Raw genomic sequence first — 27,276 nt, 5'->3', positions numbered from 1 at the left:
GAGAGGATGCTGCAAGAGCAGGAGGGCAGCGGAGGCACAAAGCCCAGCTCCGTGGCCCTCCCTGCATGCCCTGATTTTTTTTTTCCCCCCGAGAGCATCGCTGTCCCCATCACAGCAGGAGCACTGCGAAAGGCCCTGGGCAGCTGCGAGGATGTGACAGGACAGAGAAGGTAATGAGGAGAGCCGAGAACAGTACGGCTTGTGCAGCACCAAGTACTTCTCGGGGATGTCATCTATCTATTTTTTATAAAGAGATTTGTCACTTTCGCTCTGTTTTCAGTGTTCCACCAGGGCAGGTGGTAGTTAATGGTTATTTCTGGAATATACAGTACTTTCAGCGTATTCATAAATTAAGTATCCTCGCAGCTGAAGCTCCCCTCAGGCACTGCCAAGGCCATGCAGATGAAGTTAAATACTCCCCTGAGCTCCTGGGGATACACTGGGGACAAAAATGACCAGTGTGCCCCAGGGGATGGTGCAGTCCTGGCACAGGTAAATGAAAGAGGTGGTTAATTACATGTCCTCAGCTAGTTCATCTCTTACTATTTCACAGAGTAAGGAGGCAGGCACCTTGCTCTTGTCCTTCTCTCAATGCAGTGCTGCCCAATTAACCCCCCCCAGCCAGCTGGTTGGCACCAACAGCTCCCTCTGCCTTTCCCTACCTCCCCTTTGGACTCCCAGCCTGCACTTTTATGTAACCAAGGTGGACCCAGGTAGCAAGGTCACTTCCAGCATGGCAGAAGTTGGTAGGTTCTGGAGCAACTTTTCAAAAACAAGGGGAAACATCACAGCAAATGCACCAGCTCCTTTCAAAGCCGTTGTTGTACAGTGCATCCCTGCTTGGTGCGAGGTATCTACGTGAAAGAAATAGCTAAACCTGCAGGTAAAAATCTCCAAGCAGCAAACAAAGATCACAAAAGCCCTGGGCCTGGTTACAGAAGTGGTGGGAGCTTTTCTGAGCAGCCTGGGGGAGCAAGGAGAGGTGTCCCCCCTGCACTGGCAGGGAAAGGTGAGGTTTGCATCTTGGTCTCATGACACGGCCCCAGATCCAAGCAAAACTTCAACAAGAGCAGCAGGACATAGCGGGGAGGAGACAGTGAGGCAGCCCTAGGACATCCTTGTCCCAAAAAAAGCATGGGAACCGAGGCTATCTTCTGCTAAAGCCAGACAACCTCATTAAAAAAAAAAAAAAAAAAAAAAGGGAAAAAGGAAAAAAGTCATGCATAAACATTTTGCATTCTTCAAACAACTGGATGCAATACTCCCCCTTCGCCAAGCAGAGGCACCCGAGCACTGTTTTAACACAAGGAAGGCACCGAGGGAACTGCTGCTTGACTCGGGTCTGCCACACTTCCAGCTTCGGAGCAAGGATGTCACTGTCAGTGAGCTGCAGCGCACAGCAGAAGTGTTTCTGAAACAACTAGCTGCATTTTAATGAACTGGAATTTCAGCCTTGCAAGGTTCACATGCCAGAACTGGCTCTGGAGCTTTCCATAAGTCAGCAAAACCCAGAATGTAAAAGCAAAACTGTGCTGATCTGAGGCCACAGCCAGCAATCATGCAGGAAAGCAGACACACGCCTGGGTTTCTCAGTCTGTTACTTTATTAGAAGGCTCTATACATCAGTGGTCACCCCACTAGAGACATTTTACAAAATATTAAAAAAAAAAAAAACAACTTTTATTCAAAGCCACATTTTTTAAAATGGCACCCCACCTCCCCTCAGAAATAAGTTGGATTTATTCATGGTTACTTCTGAACAGGAAACATCCAAGACATCCTCTTTTTCAAGGGGGAAAAATAAGCACCCTGTAAACATGACAATCATAAGACGTGCTCCCCTGCCATCTTCTAGGAGAAGGGTTTGGTGTTAGAGCCCCAACACACCTGGAGAAGGAGCTGAGAACAGGCAAAGGGCAGGGGACAAAACCATTCCTACCCTCTGTTAGCAAAAGCAAAACTATGTTGCTAGCTCCAGGCTGCAAGTAAGGTGGACTGGAGGAGGGGACAACCGATTCACCTTGTGAGTACTCACACCAGCCCTTTAAAAGCCTCCAGAAGTAGCCTCCATACATTCACATCGTTGCACAACATCCAGAGAGAACTGATGCTCCTGGGCTGGTGCAAGAAGGCAGTCAGAGAGGCTACACCCCCCTTCAGCGAGACCAGGTACATTCTGCTGCAGGTACAGTATGCTGCAAGACATCCTTCCACTAGTCACGTACAACACATGAAAGGCCAGGCCTGGGGTCCTGATTTCTGCAACAACAACCATTTCAGAGCACAGCTCCAGCTGACCCCAGCAGGACAGCAAACAAAACCTCGGGGGCTGCTATCATGCATTTCTATTGCGACTAAAAGGCTGAAACCAGCACATTGTCCTGGTTCAGGAACACCCCCTGCATTCATTTGTTTTTATGTTAGCTCCAAACCCGATCCTGTCGTTATATCTGAAAGGCACAGTCAGTGTTTTTGGAGACTGGACAGACGGTCTCCTGAGGACAGGCCAGTTACTGAAAAGCCACAAAGCAGTCTGCTGGCAGAGGGGCAGAGCCCTTAGAATTCTGTCTAGGCTACATTTGCTAATAAAGACAATAATGGTGTGGATTCAGAAGAAACTTGGCATGGCCCAAATGGATGTAGTCTTGCTAGTTTGCAGGAAGCTTATTAATATATATTATGAACTCTAAATGGTGATGAATGCGCTCCTCAGATAAAGAGGTGCTAGAGACCTGGAGACTGACTCCTTCAGCTAGGAAGTGTAGCATGTCACACACCGCCTTTTCCTGAAATGCCAGCATGTCTCTGAACCTACATGTGAGATTTTAAAATAACAATTTTTAAATTTTATTTTTTTTAAGGGACATTTTACTTTGCTAGGGAAGCAGGTGTTTAACAATTGTCTGGAGATCAAAGAGAGAAAAAGTGCTACCTTACACCCTTTGGTCACTGCCATTGCATGAGGAGGGTGCTGCCCAGTGAGGTCTCTGACCCCTTACTCAGGTCCATGCTCCAGGACCTGCCCAGGAGCTCAGCCAAGCAGTGCCTGGTGCAGGTGGGGAAAGAAAGGCAGCCCAGCCAGGACACATCGCCAGGGAGCAGAGAGGATGGAGGGCTGGACCTGCTGCTGCTCTGCCTCTCAGCAGCCTGACCCTAAGCTGAAAGCCTGGAGAGTCACCCAGGAAACTGTGACACTTCATGAGAAGATGAAACATCAGTGGACAAAGCAATGCTGAAGGTAACGAGCCACCGTGACCTGTCTGCATCTCCTCTTCCCTTGCTTGAAGAATCCTTTATTCCCTTCCGTAACCCTGACTGCAGAGTGGCTGACCTTCCTGCCCAGATACAAGGCACTTAAAAAAATATCTCAAGCACCTGTGTGACCGCAAGGGCTGTGGTAATGACACCCTTCTGCCCTTCACTGACTAAAGGCAAGTGGCTGTGGCTAACACCTTGTGGTGTCACCGCAGGACAGGACACCATACCAAACCTCCCCGTCCTCACACGCACGTACTTTTCCGTAAGAGACAAAAGCCTGCACAGTCTGTACCAGGAGCAAGAGGAAAAAAGGAACCCAACCCTCCCTGCTCAAAGGAAAAAAAAAATCCAAATTGCTGTCTCCCTTGAGCACAAGAAGGCCACAGTAGATACAAATAAATCTAAGGCGAGTGTGGGGGGCCACGAGGCCAAGGTTAGCGTAAGACACCACCAAAGCTGCTTTGCCCCAGGCCAGCCGTTTATGGAGGACCAGGAGGAGAAGGATCAGCTGTGAGGAGAGGCTGCTGGCCACGGGCTGGGTGCGTGAGGGCCTGCCTGCTCCTCCTGCTCAGGGCTGTTACTGCTCCAGCCCGAGCTGATGGGCCTAGTGAGCACCAGGCTCACGTCCAAGGCGACGCGTTCAGCTAATGGTGCCAGTACAACCACAGAAATGGCCCTCCTGGCCTCCTCACTGAGTGGGCCAGTCCCTGGAAAAGCCAAGCTTTCCTGCCAGCACCCCACATGAAAGACAGGCCATGTTTCTCTCAGACAGAGCGAGGGGACAGGCGGGTGCTGTTGTGAGCAGAGGCTGCCAAGAGGGTCTTCCAAGTCCAAGAGGCCCCCCTGCAGCCCAGGAGGACACGGCAAGTACCAGCTGGGGGCCTGCCAGCTGCCACCTGGGGGTTAGGAGCTCTCTGTAGAGCTGAACGGGATGAACTTGGCGTGTTTGGTTGGGGATGCGGGGGTCTGTTCATCTGCCTCCTCGCTCAGCTTGAAGAACATCTCCTGCTCACGCTTCTTCTGGTTCAGCTCATCCTCCAGGGCCTGAAGCAGAAGGGAACACATGCAACAAGAGATGTGTTTGGCACTGTACTGGATCTACAGACTTTGTCCCCCCCGATCAGCCAAACAGGACACTCTGGGGAGGCCATACCTTCTTCCGTGGCCTCAGCTTGTCCCGCCACTCCTTCATGTGCTGGTTGTGGTTCTCGTCCAGGGACTTAAGCTTCTGGGTTTCGTGTTCAATCAAGAGGTGACACTTTTCATTCTAAATGCAGACCACAAAACAAAACACTCATTAAGGAGCTGGGACTCTAAGTCCTGTGCTCCAGCCGGCCGTGCATCAATCAGCCAGAGGCATTCGGAGCTCTGAGCTCCAGGGCATGTCGAGACACAGCCACAAAAGCCTCTGAGGCAGAGCCGAGGACACCAGTTCTAGTTCATTGCAGCCACTTCTGACAATAGCCAGGACTTTGCTGCACCCCTGAGAGGCCAGACCAGGAGGAATGGGTACCTGCAGCTGCTGGAGCTCGTTCGTGTTGCTCTCACACTGGGCTAGCATGTCCTTCATCTGCGTCTCATGCTTCTGCTGCTGGTGCAGCCGCTCTGCCTTTTGCCTCTTCTCTTCCTGCTGAGCAAACTGGCAGAGAAGAAAGCAGAAGTGTGTGTAAGCATCGCTTCTCTGAAGCCGGTTAAGAGACCAGTCAACTTATATTATTTTATATGAAGGAAAAGAAAAAAACTGATGATGCTCCCCAGTGTTCCCCACAAAAGCAAAGACCTCTGTCTTCCTGCAGAGGGTTAGAAATTTGGGAATGGTCACTTCTTTCCAACTTCCCTTCCTCAGAGAAGTAACTGTACCCCCAAGCTAAGCCTCAGCCCTGGTATCCTTTGCACGGCCTGACCTGTTTTATCTTCTCCCGCTGCTCGGATGCACTCCCGCTGGAGTGGATGTGAAGGCTCTTCTTGTACATGGCCATGCGTGTCTTCCCTTCGCTCCGCTGGATTTTGGGCAGCCGGGCCTTCTCCTGCTGTTGCCGAACCTTCAGTTGCTCTACCATGCGCTGGTTGTATCGCTGCATTTGCTCCCTTTCCTGCAACGGCACAGAACCAGGCATCAGAGCAGAAGACACACATCAGGTGTGCCAACCTTCACTCACTGCTGTGGGAATCCACTGAATGTCATACTGGACAGTGAGAAGTTGCCAGAAGAGCTCCCCAAATTCACAGCTGCTTCTTGGATGTTAAATGCAGGCAGCACAGAATATACATCCCAAGCAAGTATGCTGACCCCAGTGTTATTCTGATTCCTTTGGACTAACTATGACCAAGTCCCTCAACACTTAGCCCATTCTCCACCCTCATTTAAATCCTAAAAGGGATGTTTTCAGGGACACCCTTGCACCCAGACGAGCAGCAACTGGCACTGGCATAGGAAGGAGCTAACACTTCACCTTCTCATGCTTCCGGAGCAACTCGTGCCTCTGGAGGAAATACTGGTCCTTCAGCTGCTGCTTGACAAGCTGGTGCTTCTCCTGTTGCTGATGCTCTTCAAGATCCCAGATACACGCCTCCCGGTCTGAGGAAGGGAGAAGAGTCAGGAGAAAACCCACCCAGGCCTCCCAGCTTGGACACACGCAGCACCCCAAGCACGAGTGGTCCCTACACACGGGAGCAGCACAGCAGATGTGGGGTGTGACTGTTCACCACCTGTCTTCCAAGAGAAATTGGTTGTAAACCATATCAGAGAATCATTCTTGTAATTACGAAGCCTAATTGGTTCATATTTGTAAAGCACTCTGAAGATTAAGATGCTAAGTATTATTATTGTTAAACATTTAGACAGGATCTGGCAGGGCTGTTTTTTCTAAATCCTATCCTGCCAGCTTGCAACTCTGCTGCAGCATCTGTTGCGTGGGAAGAGCCAGCAGTGGATAAGCCCATCATCACAGCATTTGCTTTCTTCCTCTTCAGCCTTTGCCACCCACCTCTCATGAGCTGCTGCTTTTTGTTGAGGCACTCGCGCTCCTTGTCGCAGATCTCTTTTTTGTTCTGGGCAGTTATGTTCTTCATGGCTAGATCCAGGTCTTCCTTCTGCTTGGCCAAAAACTCCTGTTCCTGGAAGGAAACAGCAATAGCACCATGAGCTCTCCTTCTACTGGAACCCGAAAAGCATCTGGTGGTAATTTACAGACAACCAGTCCCTCAAAGGAGAAGGATGTGTCAGTCTGCTCTGCCCTATCCAGTCTCTGAGTTGTGGCAATCTTCTCTCAGCCTTACCATGGTTTGCTTTTTTTGGGCAAAGTCATCCATCTTCACCTTCATGCTCTCTTTGCGCTGTTGCCGTGGCATCTTTTCAACCTCATTCTTGACCTTTGGAGAGGGAGAGGAGATTTATCAGCAGGTAATTTAGGCCAAGAAAAATCCAGCCTAATGTTGCTAAACAGCAGAATCTCAGGAAAAAAAACAAATATACCAAAGAAAAAGCAAGAGCTTCCTGCTAAAACACCAACTGCTTCCCCCTCGAGATCTGCTATGGAGAAAGGTTGATGCTTTCCTGGAAGAAACAGGTGCAGGAGACCACAATTCCTCCATCCTACCCCATTTACCTCCTTCTTCATCTGCTTCAGCTGCTCCATGAATTTTACATGGTCCCGTTCCTGCTCTAAGCGAATGCGCTTGGCCTCCTCCCGCCGGCGCAGCGAGTGATCCTGTTCCATCTTCTCAATCTGCTGCTTCTGCTGCCGCTCGAGGTTCTCCAGTTCAGTGTCATAGAACTTCTTCTTTGCCTGTATGGGAAGGAAAGAGAGGTCAACCTCAGTCTCCTCTGAGTTTCATTTTCTTAAAAAAAAATAATAAAAATACAATTTTGTAAGTGAGGTGGTTGTCCTAGCATGAATCAAACATTTTTACTGAATACAGAGGAAAGAAATTTCCAAAGAATGACCCATGAAATACAAGCCAGCTCTAGTATGAGCATGAAGCATTTCTGATTTTGTTCTAGTGCTGATGCATTTCAACACTTTCTCCTTGCTTAAGGCCTGATCTGTAACATCCCACTGGGACCCACAGCCCTGAGCAAATATTAGCAGGCATTGGAGCTCAAGCATAACACTCCTTTCTCTGCAGACAAGGATTTTCACATTTGAGGGTACTGTGTTCCGACAGCGCCCTTGTGCTAATATCTCTGTGAGCAGCAGGGATAGAGAGTACTGGTATCAGTAGGACTGGATTGCAAACTGCCACAGGTAAATGGTAAAAGAAGCACATGTGGAGCTTTTGCACATCACACTGCATGGTGAATAATGTCGCACAAATGAGAAGTGACTGGCTAAGATGGAAATTTACAGACGTGGCATGTCAAGACTTTAGAAATATAACAGAGCACATGAATGAACGATGCCTCCCAGCCTGCTGCAGGAGGATGGGGTTATCAGACGCACAAGCTAGGTGAATTAATAAAGGAGTATTTAGCACATGGCTCATGAAAGCTTTAAAAGGATTTACCTATAAAATCATTCTACTTCAACGTAAGCTGCCCATGGAGGAACTAAATAAGCCAACCCAGTTTATCTTTATTCAGTTTATACTCAAAGACTTGCCAGTTTTCCTGCTCTCGCACTCTAACCACACCACTTTCTTATTTGAAGGTTTTTTTCTGTTAAACACAACAGTACTACAAACTGCTTCTCACAGTAGGTGGGAAGGGACATACAAGAAAAGATCACTGAAGAGGGAAAGTCCTGAACAACTTTTTCCCTGCTACACCTTTCAATGGCAATCAGTGCTCCCTAAGCACCTAACACCCCAATAAGGCTCCATCCCCTACAAATGCATCCTGTCCCTCAGATCCCAAAGGGGTTTATCATCTGCTTTGCTCCCAGGAAGACGTCCCAGGATGGCCACAACCCAGACAGCTCTGCCCTTTGATGGGGCTTGGAGGGCATCTGCAAAGAAGCCAAACCAGCTGGCAGCCGGCAGCCTCCCCTGCCTACATACCGTCATTTCTTGCTCAAAGCGCCTGAGCATCTGCTCCATCTGCAGCTGGTGCTTGCTGTTGAGCTGGGCCTGGTTTCGGTGCTCCTCCTTCTGAAGGAGACGCAGCTCCCGCAGCTCCTGGCGCCTGCAGAGGGTTAGAAAAGGGAAGGAGAGAGAGAAATACGGTCAGATGAGGTCAGAGCTGCGTGCCTGAGTGGAGATGGCAGAATCAATAACCAGAGCACTCCAGGAGTGAGGGAGAACTGCACGGGCATCCCTTAGCACTCAGCTGCTTGTTTTGAGCAGAGGCAGGAGGTAAATGCCAACTGAGGGATGTGCTCTTGGGCTCTGCACCACCAGCTCACTGCAAGGAATCAGCGTGCTAATTACATTAACTGTAGGCATGCAGTCTGTTTTCACAGCTAAGGCCTGTTAGCATTCGAGCCTTCACCAACAAGCCTTGACAAAGCTCCTAAAGTGATGCTGCAAGGCAATGCCCTCCAGTCAGGATCCAAAATATCCCTTCTATCATACAGATTAGTGCACACTGGTCTTCAAAACACAGCTCAGGCCAAGCTGGCATTGCCCTGGCCTGGCTCCCACACTCTGTATCCGATTGTGCTCACACCCAGAGGGCAGAAAGGGCAGTTTTCCCAAATTCTGATCAATCTATCAAGATATTGTGTCACTCCTCCCAGTGAGTCCCTCAGCTTCATAGCTGGTGAAAGGGAGCCTCTGCTCGGTCAGGAGGTTGTGTTTGAGCCAGTTTGCAGAGTTCGTGCCCCACCAAGTTGGAAGTCAGCGATGTACCACTCAAAAAGGAAAGCAGCAGCAGTTTTCCTGTGCAGGATCCCCGCTGCTGCTGTGCATTAGTGCTACACGCTGCAGTGCAACTCTCTGGGGGCCCTCTTGGGAAAACTACTTTGGAACAATTTCTTCTCTCAAAACAAACTCAACCCCCACTAAATCAGTTGGCTCAATAGGATCGTCTCTTTTCTAATTTCACCTTCAAATGAATGCCTTGGCGTGTTCCAAAAAGTCAGAAACAAGGCTCTTAAGTACAAAACAAGATGCCAGGAAAGTTCACCATGCCCACTAGGTAGCCCCAGTAGAACAGCCACTTCTCCCAAAGGCTGCTCAGGGACCTGATGCTTGCCAGCCCCAGCTTCTCTGTCCCTTCTTCCTCCTTGCAGATGGAGCAAGCACCATCAGAAAGAAGGATTCTTTTATCAGGGATGCCGTCTGCATGGGAATAGAGCTCAGCTGAGACAGTACAGTGAGCCCCCTGCCTGGCACAAATACTGCTAAGAGAAGACTAAAGGAAGTGATGTCCACCCTGGACACTTGTCCTGTCCAAGCTGGACCAAGGCAGGAAACACGAGGACTTTAGGTCACTCCTGGATTTGCTTGTGGAGAAGAAAATGCTGCCCAGTGCATTGCCCTGCCCTCCCTTCCACACTGGTGGCCAACTTGCCTGAGGAATCTCATCTCTTCATCCTTCTTCTCATCCTCGCTGATGATCTTCGAGGTGGTGACGCTCACCTCCACTCCATCCACCACAAACTTGCGGGTGCGTTTCAGCGTCTTGTTGTGCATCCGGGAATCCTGAGTTTGGCAAAAGAGGAAAGAAAGAGGCCATGAAGCAGCTCCCCAGCTTGCTGCTCGGGGCGTACAGCTGGAGGTCTCAGAGCAATTTTGGTGCTGTTGTTGATAAAGAGCAAATACAAGCAAGGAAACTACATCAAAGCAAATATCATCAGCAGATTTGGAGGTGCTGTTCAAATCATGCAGACTTTGTTTGCTGCACGATGGAGTGAGGTGTGATTTCCACCCTGCAAAATTTCCACCCTGCAAAACTGCAGTTCCTAGAAATCCACACAATGTGATGCTTGCAGTGTTTCCTTTTAACCCCCCTGGGCCATCTGACCCACAGGTGCAGGGCAGCCAAGGCCTCCCCAGCAGGCTGCGGCTGCAGACACAGCCATGGGGAAAGGAGCCAGCCCAGCCCAACATCTCTGCACTCGTGTCCCTCTGGCCCTCATTACAATACCTCACTAATCACAAGCAGCTCCGAGCCCCTTACAGCGACCTCCCCAAAGCACAGTCCAGGCTTGTTTCCACTGGAGTAGGGGAAAGTGAGCAAGTCTGTCTCACTCTGCATCCGCAGCCTGGCTGAAGGACTGTGACCAGGGACGTGGCTGCTTTGACAAAAATAATAGGGGCATGAAGGACTTAAATCACACAGTCCTACACGGAATGCGCAGGGGTAGAATGGGCTAAGACTCCCCCAGATCCTCTCATTCTTATGCTGATGGCCATTACAGATAGAGAGCACGGCACAAGAGTTTCCCACGAGCCTGCAGTGGCCAAAGCAAGCCCCCAGAGAGCTCCCAGCAAATGGAGGAGTGCTGTGGCTTAACCCCAGCGAGCAGCACAGCACCACACGGCTGCTTGTTCACACACACCCCCAGCTGGAAGCGGGGAAGAGAATCAGAAGGGCAGAAGTTAGAAAATGAGTGGGTTGAGATAAAGACGGTTAAATAAGAAATGGGGAAAAAAAAAGAAGAACCAAACAAAACCCCCACAACTGAAGGAAAAAACAAGTGATGAATAACGCGATTGCTCACCACCAGCCGACCGACACCCAGCCTGTCCATGAGCAATGTCAGCCCCCCTGCTAGCTCCCCACAGCCTTATCTCTGAGCATGGCATCCTATATGTTATGGGACATCCCTTTGGCCAGTCTGGGTCAGCTGTCCTGGCTCTGTCCCCTCCCAGCTCCTGGTGCACCCCCAGGCTCCTTGCCGGCAGGGTGATACGAGAAGCTGAAAAGTCCTTGGCTCCGTGAGAGCACTGCTCAGCAACAACTGAAAACATGGGGATGTTATCAGTGCTATTTTCATTACAAATCCATAACTTAGCACCCTATGAGCTACCACCAAGAAAATTAACTCTATCCCAACTGAGCCAGGACAAGGAGCCAGGGAAACACCGAGGCCACACAACTTGCCCACTAACGATGTACCAGTACATTAGAGGTTAAACCAATACAGAGGAACTGGTGCAAAAAGGTTTGCATGGGCTCAGTTTAAGTCACTAAGACTCTTACTGCCTGGAAACTGAATTAAAACAGCTGGCTAAAACCCGGCATTTCCAGGGTGAGAAAATGCCAACATTTAGCAGGTCCAAGCAGTGCCTACCCGGGCAAAAATTCAAGCTATGTACTCAAAATGAGGATCTCCTCCCACAAACAGTTTGATCTGAGAAAGTTTGCTTTACCTTTTCAAAGCCCTATCTCTCTCCTTCTATCTGCATCCCATTTTTGACTGCTTTCTTTGCCATCTGCAGCCTCACAGACTCACCTGTAGATTTTTATCCTTAATTTTTCTAAAACAAGATCTGAATACTTTCTGGTGGAATTTTTGTTTTCTTTTTGACTAAATTATAAACAACTGGAAAATGGACCTGGTAATAAGTGTGATATTAACTTTGCAGTTTAGCCTGTGATAAAAGGCATGTAACAGTTAATGTTCACAACCAGATTTGGTTTAACTCTTTGTTGTCCCTTCTCTGGCTGCAACCTGCCTGGTACCCTGTGCACGTAACCCAACATCACCAGAAGCACTAGCAGGGGCAGAGCAGGGGAGTTTACATCCATAAAGCTAAGCCTGGGGATAATCTGTGTGGACAAGCCAGAGGAGGCAGCAGGAGAACCCTCCTTCACCCCAAGTAAATAAATAAGCACAGCTATTTCCTTCAACTGTAAACAGCAGCCCCTGGAAATCACAAAACAGCCCAGCCTGGGGCAGTCCCCAGCAGCTGGGAGGAAGAGGAATTCAGCCACAGACAAGCTCAAGAGGAATGAAGAGCACTGAAACTGCTGCCAGGTGAGGAGGGAGCAGCACAGCCCGTACTCTCCACACTAACAGCTCATTTTCATTACAAATCCAGCAAAGCAGAGCCACCACCAGGGCACCCAGGGCCCTCCAGCGGCATCACCCCTGGAGAACAGCTCTGCTGAAAGCCTCGCTTGGAGATGTGATTTAGTCTGTTCTGAGCATCACCTCTCAGTGGGGCAAATCAAACTGTCATCTAACATGACCATCTCTGAGATTTACTCCCTTTAAAACAAACAAACAAACAATTCCTTTCCCCTTGTAGGGGGCTGACTGGGGAGAGCAATTACATGTGTGGCACCACGTGTACCTGCGGCTGGCCTCGAGGAGACTGGGTGGCACAGGGAAGGCATCGTGGAGAGGTGAACGGCTATGCAAGAGTGTCACACCTCTCTTGTTAGCAGATCCACCTTGAGTGTGGGCTCTGCAGGGGATGCCAGCTCTCGTGCTCACAGCAGGAGGGAGAAGGGGAGGTCAGCTTTGCCAAGAATGGTATCTGGGCACATTTCTGTGCCGGGAAGCCTTCACTCATGCAGGCAATTGCAACACACGCTCTGCCCCCTCAAGTTGCCTACATTTCTTCTCCTGAAGATCAGCAAATATCATTCGAATTATTTTGCCTCTTCCCCTAAGCCATGCTGACCTTGCTGGCTCTGGCTCACAAGCATTCCCAGCCTCCAGAAAGCCTTTGCAAAAGCCAAAAAGCCTGGGAGGTCTTCACGCAAATCGCTGCTGACACAAACCAGGCCAGATGTACAGCAGGTTGCAAAAGCCGAGAAAAGCACCAGCCCAAATAAGCTTTCTCCTTGGGTCAGATGGTCTAGGAAAGAACAGGGAATGATGGGCAACATATAAAGTTCAGGAAGTGGCATTTTGGGTTTCACACTTGGGCTTGCTTATACTGTGTATGACCACAGAAGTCAGGCATGTGGCACGGCTCCTTCAGATTTCTCCAGGACCTACAAGTAGCCACCAAGCACTGGACTTCCATTAGATTTCTGTGGCCTGGGACAGCAAAGGACATGTAGCAGCTCTACCGAGAGCTTCTCCTCCCTTTCAAGACATGCCACCATGCACCCATGGCACAGCTTAACCCAGCACGGCCACAAGCCTTTCACTGACCATCTCCACGAGGCTATCCCACCGAACAGCACTCTGCACCACGGGGCACCTGGGGCACCTTTAGCACCGTGCTCAGGGGTTAAAGGCGAGGTTCCTGGGCCCTCTGCTGTCATCCAGCCTCCGTGCTCTCCTACTGTACCCGCTCCCAATCCAGGCACATGGCAGACTAGGGGCAACTCACTTTCTCCTCCTGCAGTCAAAGAGTCGAAATCTAAATATCTAGAGTAAAAACCTTCCAGAAAAGCATTCTGCTTTCTCAAGGAGGAGTTTACTGGACTATGGTTGATAGTTGTATGGTTGATGCATGTGCTCAGCCTCTCAAGGAAAAGATCTGAATTTCAGGGACCAGCTAAAAAGAACACTCAGCATGTATCATGGGCTTGCTGCCCTTTCTTCTCTACACCCCCCTGCCCACCAGTCTCACCTTCAGGGAGATGGAACCGCTCTCTCTGTTGAGGGACAGGTCGGCGGACAGGGAGATGGTGAGGTCCATGCTTTCTGAGGCCGAAGTGCTGCCAGAATCTGAGTCCCCTTTGGACCGGCTGCCAGGGAACGGAGCTGAGGAATCCAAGCTCCCGTTGGTGAGTTTCTCCTCCGTGAAGCTCTCCGGCCGGTCCGCGATGCTGCTCCGCTCCCTGCTGCCAGACTTGGGCTTCTTGTCCCCCTCCGTTGAATTTCCCAGCTGTCCAGGCTGCGAGATGATGTCTGGTTTGCCCGAGGTGGCTTTCCCATCCTCTGGGCCAGAAGGAGCAGAACTGACAAGGGCTTTTGTGGAGTGGTTGTTCGCCAGTTTGTCATTGTCACTGCTTAGCCCTTCATCTGGGGCTTTGCCACCCTGTCCGTTTGCTGTCTCCTTGCCAGTCCCCACGGGGCCGTTAACTGTCTTGGGTGAGGAAGAGTCTGGAGGCTTCTCCCCATCAAAGCTCAGCTGGCTCACTTCAGAGGGGTCCCTCTTGTGCTTTCCAGGTGGCTGAAAAGACAACGAAGGGAAGATGTTGGGTTTTGCACCACCCCTTTAACACAACTGCAGGAGCTGTAAGTCACTGTGCTTCAGAGCAAAGCCACCCACGGGTAAGGAGATACTGGGAAGAAATCTTCCCTGTTAGGACATTTGCCCTGGGATACTGATGTCTTTCTCCAGTCCAAAGTGCTCTGGACACTGTCTGGAAGGGAAGAGAACAGTGTAGGAGCCCTGGGAAATGCAAGCACTTAAGAGGCAGCCTAGGAGTTTGCATACTGGACCCCTTTTTCACATGACCATGGATTCACCACCGTCCTTTGCCACAGATCAGGGGGTTCGGGACATCTGCAGCAAAACTACCTGGGCAGCCACACACTGTGCCCTTTCCAGGATCCTGGCTCAGAGGCAGGACTGCCCGGCTCCCTCCTGGGGCTGGTGGTGCCTGCACTGCAGTGCCACATGCCACGCGGTCTGCACCAGTCCTGTTCTGCACAGAAACATCTTTTAGTTTTATTTAGATCCAGTCATTGTTTCTTTGACTGGGAAGGGGGTGGCATTTCCTAACTGCTCCTAGGGTTAGGAAGCCTGGGCTCCATCCCCTGAGTTCCCCCATGCCAGCACGTTCAGAGCCCTGCCCATGCACAGCCCTTTTGTTCCCAGCCCACCAGATCAACTTCAGACCCTGTTTTAAGTCAGGATTTCTCGCTTCCCTTTTCAAGGATGACCTCTCTCAAGAAATCAGCAACCTGCCACCCTCCCACCCACACCACAGCAGCGGGACACAAACCGGAGCCAGGGGTGCTCAGCGCACTCACCGGCCACCCCAAGCCCCGTGCAGACAGCACTGCCTGGCAGGAGGGGTGGAGGAGAAAGGCAGCTCGGTGAAAACCCAGGCTCTCCATCCTTCGCACGTAACCCAGCCTTGGCCTCAGCAGCAGCTCTGGGCACACCCCTCCTGCGAGCAGGCAGCCGGGCCGCCCGCCAGCACCATTGTTTCCCTGTGCCCTTGGCAGCCACCGAAGCACGGCCTCTCCCTGGCCAAGAAACTGCTTTCCCGTCCACCAGAGGGGCCCGAAAAAGCAGCAGCCTTCTCCCATGGGTGTCTGGGGGAAGTAGCCACGAAGCAGCCTCTGGGAGCCAGGCTGGGGGCTTTTTCCCCTAGTGCAGCCCCACTCTGTGCAAAGCCTGGCGCAGGGCTGGCAGGGCAGCGCTCACCGAGGCAGACTCTGAGGAGTCGTCGTCCTCTGCTTCATCCCGGCTGTCCTCAATCTCCTCCATCACCTCGGCCTTCGCCTCGGCCACCAGCTCACGCAGGGCTCGGTTGCTGGTCACCTTGCTCACGAAGGGATGCTGAAAAGCCAAGCACAAAACGCCGGTGTGAAGCAGACAACAAACAGAGCGACGGCAAGGATCACTCCTTGCTTTTAAACAACTGCGCAGACCTAAGGACCTGGTTCTCACCGGCATCACGAGGCTTAACCCCCTAAATGGATTTACAGCTTTGTACGAGAGAGGAAATGATGCTGAGGTTAAGTGTCAGCTCTGCAAACATGTTCAAAGCACGATGATCTGCAAAGCTGCTTTAACATCTCCCCCCTAAATGCACCAGCTGCATTTAAACAAGGGGCTCTCGCTGCAGAGGCAATGCCCTCCCCTGCCACGGGCAGGCTGAGCCCCGATGCAGGTCCGAGCCCATGGAGCATCGCTGGGGCAGAGCAGGGCAGCAGTGGGAAGCTTGAATGCAAACACAGGGCGGGGGAAGATTTAATTGAAATTGGGCTCAGATCGCTCAGCAAACAGTGGCGTGTTTGTGCTGAGCTTCGGCAAGAGGCTGGGGAGTCCCTGTGGTTTCCAGAGCGCACCGTGCGCTTCCTCCTGTTGAGCTGGGTAAAGACGTGCCCACCCGTGACCAGCGGAGCTGCTCCTCTCCCACCCACCTCCACAGAGCCCCCTGTGTGCGTGGGGACAGAGCCCCCAACACACACCAAGCTGAGCACCTGCAATTTGGTTGGGATGTGCAGCATGGGAAGGACACAGCAAATGTGCCCATGATGCAGACAGAGCACTTGCAATCAGTGCCAAAAAAAAGCATCTTGTGGGGTTTCGTTGTTGTTTTGGAAGGGGACTGGAGGAAAAGGCTTGGATTAAAATTTGGTATGATCAGATATAAAGCAAGCTGACTGCCACATGGGCATTTTTAGGAAATGGGAGCCACATCTACTCCAGCTGGCATCAATAGGAGCTCTGCAATTTGCTCCAATGGGAAAAACATCACTGCTCCATCTGGAGCATTTTAGTGGCTAAGTACTATGAACTTTCTGAAAATGAGCAAATTTATCTTCAGCCAGTCTAGGGCCATGAACACTTTTTTTTTTTTCTTTTTTTTTTCTTTTTTAGTTAAAAAAAGAAAGGCAGTAGAAGAAGAAAAGAATAAGGATGTACAAACACAGGGACCCACAGAGACACAGGTACCAGTGCAGACCCACCCCGGGGCCAGTGCAGCTCCCTACCTCCAGCAGCTGGGCTGCGCTGGGCCGGGTCTCCGGGTTCTTGTCCAGCGCCGTCTTCAGGAAGTCTCTGAACTCCAGGGACCTTCAAACACAGTCATTGCGAGAAGCTCAGAAGAGGGAAATGCCTCAGATGCCCCAGGGTCTGCTCAATCTCATGGAGGTTTTGTTCCTGTTTGCATCTGACCACGATCCCCATTTCGCTCCCAGCATGAGAAGCGCAGTGCTCAATTATTCTGATTATTTGTAAGAGAATCATCAATCTGGCCAAGCAAGGAATTAGATTTTCCTTTACCCATGATGGCAACAAGACACACCAGGACTGAGCACTGGCCACTGTGCCCACAACTGGGGCAGAGAGATTGGGAGAGGGCAACAACACTTGGTTTCTCAGGTGGAGCTTGGGGACAAGGATGCTCCAGCACCCATTCCCTCAGCCCCAGTGGGGTGGGATGGCCATGAAAGATGAGAAACCCCATAGGAGGGCACCACCAGCTTGCAGAGAGCAGCTCCCAGACACAGGGTGCGTCTGAGATCCAGTTCTGGCTTCTGAGCAGCCCCAGAGGAAGCACTCCTACATGGAGCAGAGGGCTCGATGCTCTAGGACTCCTGCCTGCCACCTGAACCCTGGAACTGTGCTTGTGGCCCCACTGCTCTCCCAGCAACTTGCTGCAGGCTATCATGCAGCAGGTTTAGTCACAATAGGAAATCAAATGATAGGTTGGATTTTTATTATTATTATTATTTTGGATTGTTTTTAAATGCAGAAGAGGGTTTCCAGACTCCAGGAAAGGAATTCTGGAGTTCTTGGCCACCTCCTGGTTTAGAGGAAAATTTGTCTTTCATATAAGAATGGGACATTTTGAAACTAATGAGAAAATCCCTCCTGCTTCATCCAGCAGGGCTACTGGGGCTTCCTCCATGCTGCCCTGGCACTTGCAGCATGGTCACAGCCCCGCAGTGCCTGCTCCATCGCACCCTACACCGAGCAGTTTCCCTCAAACAGCAACGCACGGAGCCCCTAGCACACAGCTGGACCCCAAATCCCACGCTAAGCTCTCAAATTAAACAGCACGGTGATAAAAGATGATTTTTTCTCTCTTGAAATACTGCACAAGCTGGAGGATGTGTGCTCCAGGCTTTGTGCACTGCAGTGTGCATCACAAATCCCAGGGTGCCCCCTCCCAGGAGCTGCCAGGCAGGGCCCCCCCTCACCATTTGGAAGGGCAGCTGAGCGTGGGAGGGTCGGACTTGGCAATCTTCAGCAGGACTCGCATGGGGTTGAGCTCATGATGGGGTGGCTCGATCTGGGCCATTTCGATCAGCGTAATTCCCAGGGACCAGATGTCCGCTTTGTAGTCGTACGGCGTGTCCTTCATCGTCTCACACATCACCACCTCTGGGGCCATCCTGCAAGGAGCACAGCAAAGAGCAGAGATGATGCCACAGCTGCTGCCATGCACACGAGCCTCTCAGCAGAGATTAAAAGTGCTTGAAATCTGCAGCATTGCACAAAAAAAAAAAAAAAGGCCTTTCCTCCTAGCTCTGGGTTTAGGAAGTAGCAGCATCTTTTCTAAAGGTCATGGTCCAACCTCCTCCCTCTTCTGCAGACCAGCCGAGACAGCCAGAGCAGCCTGTGAAAACCTTCAGGCCATTGACATCTGGCACGGATGTTGCTTCAGACAATAAATTAATACTTGCCGACCCCGTTCCTTCAGCGAGTCGGGTGATTTAGAGGTTGCATTTCTGGAGTGAGGCGTCGTGCTCATGTGCTTGGAGCTGCTTCAAAGCACTCTCCACCACCCAGGCAGAGGGGAGCAGCCAGAGCACACACGCGAGCACATGTGCGTCCCTCGCTCCTCTGAGCCTGGAGCACGGCAGCACCTCGGGGCACTGATGCTGTGCAGTGCTCCCATGCCACCGGTGCTCCTCACGGCTCCCTTCAGGCAAAGGAAAACCTTCCACATGCCAACGCTGGCCCAGGTTCCTTGTTAAAAAATCCTCCCGCCCATGCTTGGTAAAGGCAATACGGACAAACACGTCCCAGACATCACCAGCTCCACGTTTCTGAGTGTGCCTGATTTCCAGAAGTGAAGCCATCACACAGCTCCTCATGAACACGGCATTGCTTACCCATCAGGTCACTCACCAGTAAGGGGTCCCGATGAAGGAGTCTCGCTTCTGCAAGGTTTTTATGTTTTTGGCAGACACTCCAAAGTCAGCTGCAAAGAGCAGTAACATTAGATGCTGTAGGAAAACTGAAAGGCCCTTCTGAATTAGCACACTTGGCTGAAATGCAGATTTAAAAGCAAACACACATTTAAAGAAAGAACATGATACAACGTGCTGTTTCCTCTAAGCTGAGCATCAGAAATTCAATTTGCTTTTGGGTACGCAGCCATGAGGGACCTCTCCCTCCCATGCACAATATGACAAGGCCATAACAAGTCACCCCTGCTGTAACCCAAACCCTACGTATTTACGGGGAAGTTGAGACCTTCTCCACAAACAAAAGCAGCTCCGTGACAAATTTCTCTCGGCACTACTATTTCATAGCAAAAAGTCTCATTTTACACCCGAAAAACCAAAGCACAGTTATAGTCTTTGCCTCCCCTTCAACCCTGTACTGTGTGATGCAGTTCCCTGACTCTGTCCTCCTACAGACAGCTGCTGAAGCCAACCCAACCCATTAAGATCTAAGGAGGGTACCAAGCCCAACCCACGTTGGTTTTCTCTCCACAACAGCCCTGGTGACCTTCAGAGGAGCTGCTGTCCATCCACACCCTGGGCCCAGGGCTTCCCTGACTGTGGGTCCCTGTTGATTCAACCCAGCAGAGCATTTCTTATAGCAGAGCACAGACCCCAGGAAGGTCTCCATCATCCCAGGAGGACAGTGCTTGGGTTCCTGCTGTACAGGCCACTCCTGGGTCTCCATCGGCACCCACAGCCACATCCCATGAACACCCACAGCTGCTTTCACCCCCTTGGCAGGTTCTAAAAGGGATTCACACCTTTCTGACCATACCCCAAAGGCAAAGCTGCCTTCTCATCCCCCAGCAGCTAGCTGGACACGAGCTGAGCTCAGACCTGTAGCGAGCTGGCAAGGCCACCCTTTGGCACAACGCGCCCTGTCACCACCAGACCTGCTCTGGAGATAAGACGAATTCTTCCAGCTCCTGGCCCTGCCAACTGGCACCCTTCACAGGATGCTCGGCAGGCCAAAACACATAAAAATCAAGTTCAAAACATGATTAAACAAATTCATGAAAGAAAAAGCCCATCAAGACTGGGGCTGGGGGGTGTTTCCTCTCTCCCGTGGTTTAGCACAGAGCCCTGCGCCACGGCGCTGCACTCAGCTGTGTTTGGGGACATTCACCGCAGCGATTTCCTGATGCCAGCACGTGGGGTACACGTGGGCTGGGACACCCAAAGAGGGAGACACCGATGGCCCCTTTGCCATCTGCTCTCCCACCAGCCCACCTGTGGGGCAGCATGTTTGAAAGCTGACCCCGACTGCCTGCTCAGGACCAGGCAGCAGAGTTTCCACTCTTCCCGACCATTTCCTTCCCAACTGCCTTTAACCCCTGCTGGGTTACAGAAATCAACATCACATTCCTATTTGCAGCAGCTATTAAGAGAGCTCCCCAGCTGAGCACAGCCTGATGGTAGATTCAGCCCCCCACATAACAAAAAGTTTTTCCCCATCCTTTCCTGCCCAAGCTCAGCAGACAAGAGGCAGGGCTGTGAAACCCACGCACAGCCCCAGCCCTGCAGAGAGCATCCCTCAATCCCAGCCACATCTGGCCACAGCCAAACACTGAAATATGGCATGCACAGCAGCCTCCCGTGGCTGTCATCACCTTGGCATGAAATGCCCCAAAAGCAGCACCATCCCCGATGGCATCTTGCCTAGTGAGTGCCCGCGCCGCCCCTACGCTCACCCAGCTTGATGTCCCCGTCCTGGGTGAGGAGCACGTTGCCTGCCTTCAGGTCCCGGTGGATGATCTTCTTGCTGTGGAGGTAGTGGAGGGCTTCCAGCATCTGGCGGCAAATCACTTGGATCTGGGGCTCGGTCAGGCCCCGGTCCAGCTCTGTTGGGAGAGGCAGGGGGGTTAAATGGGACGGGGAGCTGGGCTGGGCTCCACCTGAGCAGCAGCGGGGCATGGGCTAGCCAGCAGACCGTTTAAAAACTGCTGTCCGTGTGTCAAAGCAGCGGGAGACCAATGCAAATCAGCTCATTAGGGTAATTTATTCTCAAAGCCAGCGCTGGCAGCTTGGAGCTGCTGGTGCACGGCTCCCTCCCAGGGATGCGCGGCCAAGCCGCCCGGTCCAGGAGCAGCGGATGGTGGGGACGGGAGGCAAGCGAGCCCATGGGGGGCTGCAGCATGGTGGGGTCCCTGCAAGTTTGGGGACACATCCCCCTGTGTCCCTCTCTGTTTCTGGAGCTCATGGGGACACACAACCACTGGCACAAATGTCCTGCTGAGCTCTGCCTGGCCACCTTCACCACCTGAGGCCAATTTCCAAAGCAACGGCTCCGCCACCCAGCAAACCTCCAGATGGTGAGCATCGGCCGAGCCCTCCTCCCTCCCTCTGCGAGCCCTTGGCAGGGCATGTACACCCTGTCTGGTGGCCAAATGTGCTGCAGAGCGTGCCAAAACCAGAACAAGCCTCAGCTGACTCCAGCCACCTGAGCTGGGGTGGGGGCTGATGGATGGGCCCAGCAGGTGGGTAACCTTGTGGTAACTCAGATAATGCAGCCCCCAGCTCGTGCTGTCCCTCGCCTGGGAGGTGATGGCACTCACCCAGGCCCAGCTCACAGCTCCCCAAGCGCCCTTCTCCCACCCCACCTCCCAGGTCCTCCAGGAACTGACTGCCATGGCTCCAGGAAAGTGCCGAGGGGATTTTGGTGTCCCACGGGACAGGGCACCCTGCTCAGGTTTTCCAGGGAGCATTGTTTCCTCCAGCACTTCAGCACAGGCACTTTTACTTGCAGTGATCTGAACCCATCGCTAAGAAGTTCCCTAAATGAGGCACACGTTGTAGGGGCTGGATCAAAAACAATAAATTTGGGTCCAGCTTCAGTTTTCTTGGAAATAAAGAGAAATTGAAGCCTTAGGAAATATCTGAGGCCTGAAAGGGAATAACCCCTGGAGACACGGCTCTGGCCCAGGGGCTTTGCACAAGTGGGAGCCGGGAGCTGTGCTGCCCTCCAGGAGGGAACGTCACCTCCCCATCACCTCCCCGTCACCTCCCCGTGTCCCCACGGCCCGGGGGTGGCTTTGGGGCGCACCCACCCACTCCCAGTCCCAGCAGTTCTACGTGGAAGGGAGGAGTTAAAAACAGGAAGATTCCTGGAATTACTGCAAACTGCAGTTTGTTTGGATGCTTGGGCTGTTTCCCCAGATGACCGATACCATACGGAGCAGTCAGCAGGGGGATCCTGAGGGAATCACCACCACGGGTGCCCAGATTCAGAGCTTCAGCCACAGTACCCTCCCCAGGGAGCTGTGGGAACAGGATCCCGAGCACCCTCAAGCCAATAAATATTAAAAACCTCCTTCCCCCTTCAGTCAGACTCTCCTTTCTCCCCCATGCTTTATGATCTGCTGATCCCAGCAGCATTTAAATCACAAAAGGACATCAAAAATAGCTCAGGAAACACCCAGGGGTTGCCACACCTTGTGCTCCAGGTAAGAAAATATGCAAACTCATGGGAGAGAAACAGTAGCTGGAGAGGCTGAGCTGTCTGCTGCCTTCAGGTTAAACCTGGAAGCACGCCCAAAGCTCGGTGCTCGTGGGGATCACCCTGAGCACGGAGCAGGACCCGGGCACGGGGCTGGGAGCAGCAGGGACAGCACGGAGCGCAGCACTCACCCAGCATGGTGGCATCCACCGCCCCTCCCGGGCAAAACTCGATCATGATCTGGGAAAACAAAGACAGAGGAATTACAGTCAGGGCTGGGTGTCACCAGCAAAAACCCGCCGGGTAGGGACGAGGAAACGAAAGCATTCATTTTGCCACTTCCCCGCGTGGCAAAGCTGCCCCTTCACACCGCGCAGACCTCAACGCCTTTCTCGTGCCTCCCCGGGGGCACATCCCCAGCACCAGCTATCACCCCAGCCCCGGAGCCTGATCCTGCACAGCACCCAGCTGGGAGAGGCTGCCCGCAGCACCCCGGGGAGCACAGCACCCCGCAGCCCCAGCAGCACCGCCTGGCCTCGCTGCCCTACCTGGAGGCCCATCTGGAGCAGCTGCCCCCAGCTCCGCTCTCCGCGTTTGTTTACATCTTTTTTGATAGCATTTTGGAGCGAGGGCTGCTCCAGAGACGCGTGTTGGCCTTGCCAACAGGATGAGATAGCTGTCATAGCTGGGAGCTGACGTGGCTAGGAGGAATCAGGCAGGATTTTGCTTGGTGAATAAGAGATGGGGAGGACTGCTTGGGTCTGTTTTTTGTTGTTTGTTTTTTTTTGTTGTTGCTTTCCCCTCCCATTACTCAGTAGTTCATTGCTCTCTTGACTTTGAGCAATTTGAGGGAAAAATATGTCAATAAAGAGGTCGAGTACATTGGCCAGATTGTTGCTGTTTGTCTCCCAGGGACACGAGCGGAGCCCTGCCAGTCTCCCATGTTCGCCTGCCTGTCCCCACTTTTTCCCCGGCTACCAGCACCTTCAAGAGACCATGACACAAAGCACTCAAGAGCATCAGCTCTTTGCAGGCACCCTTAGGCACTCAGGATGCAGGTCCCAGGGGGCTGAGTCCCTCGGTGTGAGGCTCGGGACACGGCCCTGTGTGGGATGCATCCCCCCCAGCCCTCACGTCGCCAGTGCACAGGCTTGCCAACAGCACACACCCATGTCCCCTGCCTCTGTGCAATTCGGCCGGATCCTTCCTCGGGGACAGCTCGGTGCTGACCCCAGATGGGGTCGCTCAGATAAGCAAAGGAAACAATTCAAAGAGCCCGGGGTTAAGAGGGACAAGAGACACTTCACAGCCTAATGCCCCGACAAGCTGTTCTGTTCCTCGTGGCAGCGACTCGGGGCGACATACCGGAGAGGTGAAATGCCAGAGGTCGCCGTGAGGACGAGGACTGAACGCAGCGAAGGAGATGTTTACCAGCACGGCTCCCTGAGCCGAAACTGCCCTTCGAGGGGAGGTCACGTAACTCAGCCCTGCTCCATCCGAGCTCTGCACCAGTGGCTGGGGGAGGAGGTCCGAGCTCCCTCTTTCCCATAGCCTCATCCTGCTGCAACAGGCGAGCCACAGCCCAGCCCTTCATCCCACGGTTCCTACACGTGGACACGGGAAATGTATTTTCCTGACATGGACTGTGGTGGAAGACTTTGTTCTGGAGAAGGGGCAGCAGCAGGATCCGGCGCTCCCTGCCGGGATGCAGCACACCTCCAAGGGTGCCACGAGAATCGGCCCCGGTCCAGAAGCGAGAGGGGAGGCGATGCCGAGAGGGGAGCTGCAGGCAGGTTGGGCAGCGTTGCACAAGCACTGGTGGAGGAAGCAGAGAAGAACAACCAGAGGCCAGGAGCGGGGAAGCGTTTGGAGCAGCTGGGGGAACAGGCAGATGGAGAGAAGCAACTGGGAATAGGTTTAAGCTATTTGAAAACCAGGAGAACAAATCTGCACTGACTCAGAGCTGAGCACAAGTCTGGCAGGGAGGAAGCCAGCAGAGCCCTCACAGTAACAGGCGATGTTGTTACCGCACTTTTTCCAGCTTGAGTTTGTACCTTGCATCAGCACGTCACCAGCAAGGGTGAGAACTGCCTCCTGCCACTGCCTGTGTGCTGGGGTCCCCACCCAAACGCAGCACAGACCTGATCCCCTGTAAGTGCAAGCATCACCTCTCTGCACTGCCTGTCTAGCCTAAAACCTGCCCGTGCAAATTATCCTGCCTCATCTCTGAGCCACAGCTGCAGCTTTACTCATCCCGCGGAAGCGATCCCTTCCTGCTCCTCGGGAATCACCTGCCTGAGGGGCAGTCCCTCGGTTCAAGCAGCAGCCTCCCTGAGTTCAACCAGTAGAGGAGACCTGAGGAGAAGCTCTTCCACACTACCAGGCTCAGCTCTTGAATATCAGCAGTCCCAAAATGTAAGGCAACCCAGTGCAAATCAGCTGCTAACGCAGCACCCAGGTGACTCGGGTACTTGCAAATGCTCACAGCTCTTCGTGAGTCCCAGCTAATCCTTGGCACTCCCCAAATCTCTCCTTCTGCAGATCCTCCAGCTTGCACCTTTACTTATTTTGGGGGAAACAGGGTGCAGACAGCTCGGTGACAGCCCAGCAGGGTGGGTGCTGGGGTCTCCTGCCCCAAGGCACAGGTGCCAGCACAGTGGGAGGGGGGCTCTGGCCACGGAGGCTGAGCTTCTCCGTGGGGAAGGGCTGAGCACGCCAGGCCCCGCTCTGGATCCGCGTGGGCTGCATTTCATCTCCGTTGAGCTTCGTTCTGGTTCGCAGTCTGGCGATGAGAATATTAGGGAAATCAGTACCTCTGAAACAGCATGAGTTTGTGCAGGCACAGTGGGCTGCAAGCCAGGCACTGGGAATATGGAAAATATGGGAAATTTAAAAATATGCATTTTCAACAAGGGCAGAGATGCCAAAGAATAATTACGGGTGTGGCTAGATAGTCTGAACATCCAAAAAAACCTAACGGGCTCGTTTCAGCCCAGAAATCCTGATTTAAATAAATCCAGCTCCTAATCCTATAGTTCACACACACAAACCTTCCTTTTAGGAGCAGGGACAGTTCAAAAGCAGCTTTACCTTCGAACCAGGTAGGGGCACAGGTATCAGCCACACGCAGCCTTCTCTGCATGCAGGCTGGGGGCTGCAGGAGGCTGCAGAGGTGCTTGCCCTGCTGGGAAAAGGCAGGGGAGCAGTCAGGGGGGACCTGACACCCCAGGGTGGGCACCTCGCTGCTCGGGCTACAATGAGGAACAAGCACAAGGTAAAAAAGAGCTGTTGGCAAGAGCCTGTGCAATGAAGAGATGGACCCGAGGGCTGGGGCTACGGGTTAATGCTTCACTTAGGGCTGTTTTTGTGTTCCTTGATTCATGGGCAGACTACACCTTTTTTTATGTGCCTCCAAGGCACGGCTGGATCAGGCCTCCCTAGTGGCAGTGCTGATCTTGGTGCTGCCCTTTGCCTCTCAGCCCCGTGCTCAGCTGCCCTCATCCTTCTCCCCACGATGGGTGAGACGCGGGGACAGACAGGGCTTGCTGCAGAGCCCCAGCACCACCACACAGCACACACCTGGCCCCAAATGTGCTCCTGCAGTCCTGTGAGCCACAGATTGGAGGCCCGTGGGGTCTCAGCCCTGGTGCAGACACCCTAAAAGCAGCTCCTTCCAACTAATGGGAGCTGGGTGTGCAGCCCCATGGCCAGGGAGCTGGCCGAGAGGGGCTGAGCGCCAGCTGCGGGGTCTCCAGCTAGCAGCCTGGGGCAAACATCCTGTTTGTAATGACTTCCTCCATGCAAGAAATCCAGGGACTTCCTCAGCCCGCCCGCTGCACCCGCTCCGGAGGGGAAGCAGCAGCTAGCAGCAGCTCTCCCCCCTGCCTCCGCACCAAATTTATAGGTGAAAATAACACCCCAGAAGTGCATTTATAAGCCCAAAGGCGGTTGCAACCACATATCACAGGCATGTGCAGATATTATTCATCGTTAGCACCTGCCACTGAAGAAAAACAACGCCCGGCTGCCTTTCCACACAGCCAGAGCCCAGCAGAGCTCAGCTCTGAGAGCACGGCCAAGAAACCCGCCCGGTGTGCAGCTCAGCGGGGACACACGAGCTGCACGCGCAGGAACAGATTTGGGCACCCAGTGTGCAGACACAGGAAGGAGCCTGCCCTCCCAAACCCCTGTACCACAGTCCGAGCATTGGGTCCAGGGGTCACGGTGTTCCCTAGAAGGATAAGCAGGTGTGTGTTTGTATGAAAACACAATGCCTTAAATTTATTGCTCCTAGAGATGCAGGGGCTCACGGTGCACCTGAGCAAAGGGACACTGAGTGTTTTGAACAAGCAAGATGGGAATTTGGAGGTCAAAACTGCAGATCCCACACTGTGGCAGGATGTTCCCTGCAGCCCTCTCCTGGGGTTAGGTGGCAGGGGGACAGCAGCCCGGAGAATAAACATGCTGGGGATGGATCAGAGCCCTTTGCAGCTTTGGATCAAAGTGCAAAAGGCATCTCCTGGGGAGGCACTGCTGTCCCCGTGGGTAGGACAAGGAGCTGGCACGCTCCTCCCAGGACAGGCTCTGCCCTGGGTGTGTCTGAACTCGTGGAACTTTCTATGACATGACAAAGAGTGAGAAAAGTTTATCTCGAAGGGTATTTCGCCAAACACTGCGTGGTTGCCCGGGGTGGGACAGCTGATGTCCCTGAACTTTTACTGGGGTTTGCAGCTGAGGCCTGATTAAGAGGACACACCCTCAGCCAAACTCCTTACTCATCTAATTGGCATGTCAGAGGGCAAAGGCCCATGAACTGTTCCCTCTGGAACAGTGGACTGGAGAAATGCCTCTTCTAGTCACAAAAAAAAG

The 27,276-nt window shown here is 52.7% G+C and overlaps 1 protein-coding gene across 1 annotated transcript in view; it reads right to left on the bottom strand.

Moving 5' to 3' along the window:
• Positions 1-1,338: 1,338 nt before the first annotated feature.
• Positions 1,339-27,276, bottom strand: part of STK10 (serine/threonine kinase 10) — a 48,201-nt gene continuing 22,263 nt past the window's right edge. Inside the window, exons 3-19 of the mRNA XM_082771673.1 lie at positions 22,599-22,647; positions 20,663-20,812; positions 18,871-18,943; positions 17,937-18,131; positions 16,725-16,806; positions 15,430-15,564; positions 13,678-14,223; positions 9,710-9,840; positions 8,257-8,380; positions 6,867-7,046; positions 6,538-6,630; positions 6,246-6,375; positions 5,712-5,836; positions 5,163-5,351; positions 4,772-4,897; positions 4,412-4,525; positions 1,339-4,302 (exon numbers count right to left, since the gene is read on the bottom strand). Coding sequence (XP_082627799.1) covers positions 4,162-4,302; positions 4,412-4,525; positions 4,772-4,897; positions 5,163-5,351; positions 5,712-5,836; positions 6,246-6,375; positions 6,538-6,630; positions 6,867-7,046; positions 8,257-8,380; positions 9,710-9,840; positions 13,678-14,223; positions 15,430-15,564; positions 16,725-16,806; positions 17,937-18,131; positions 18,871-18,943; positions 20,663-20,812; positions 22,599-22,647 — 2,583 coding nt within the window. The 3' untranslated portion in view covers positions 1,339-4,161. The remainder of the gene's footprint in view (positions 4,303-4,411; positions 4,526-4,771; positions 4,898-5,162; positions 5,352-5,711; positions 5,837-6,245; positions 6,376-6,537; positions 6,631-6,866; positions 7,047-8,256; positions 8,381-9,709; positions 9,841-13,677; positions 14,224-15,429; positions 15,565-16,724; positions 16,807-17,936; positions 18,132-18,870; positions 18,944-20,662; positions 20,813-22,598; positions 22,648-27,276) is intronic.

Source organism: Aythya marila, assembly GCF_965140915.1.
Source record: "Aythya marila genome assembly, chromosome: 14".
NCBI lineage: Eukaryota > Metazoa > Chordata > Aves > Anseriformes > Anatidae > Aythya > Aythya marila.
This window is presented reverse-complemented; position numbering and strand designations above follow the sequence as displayed.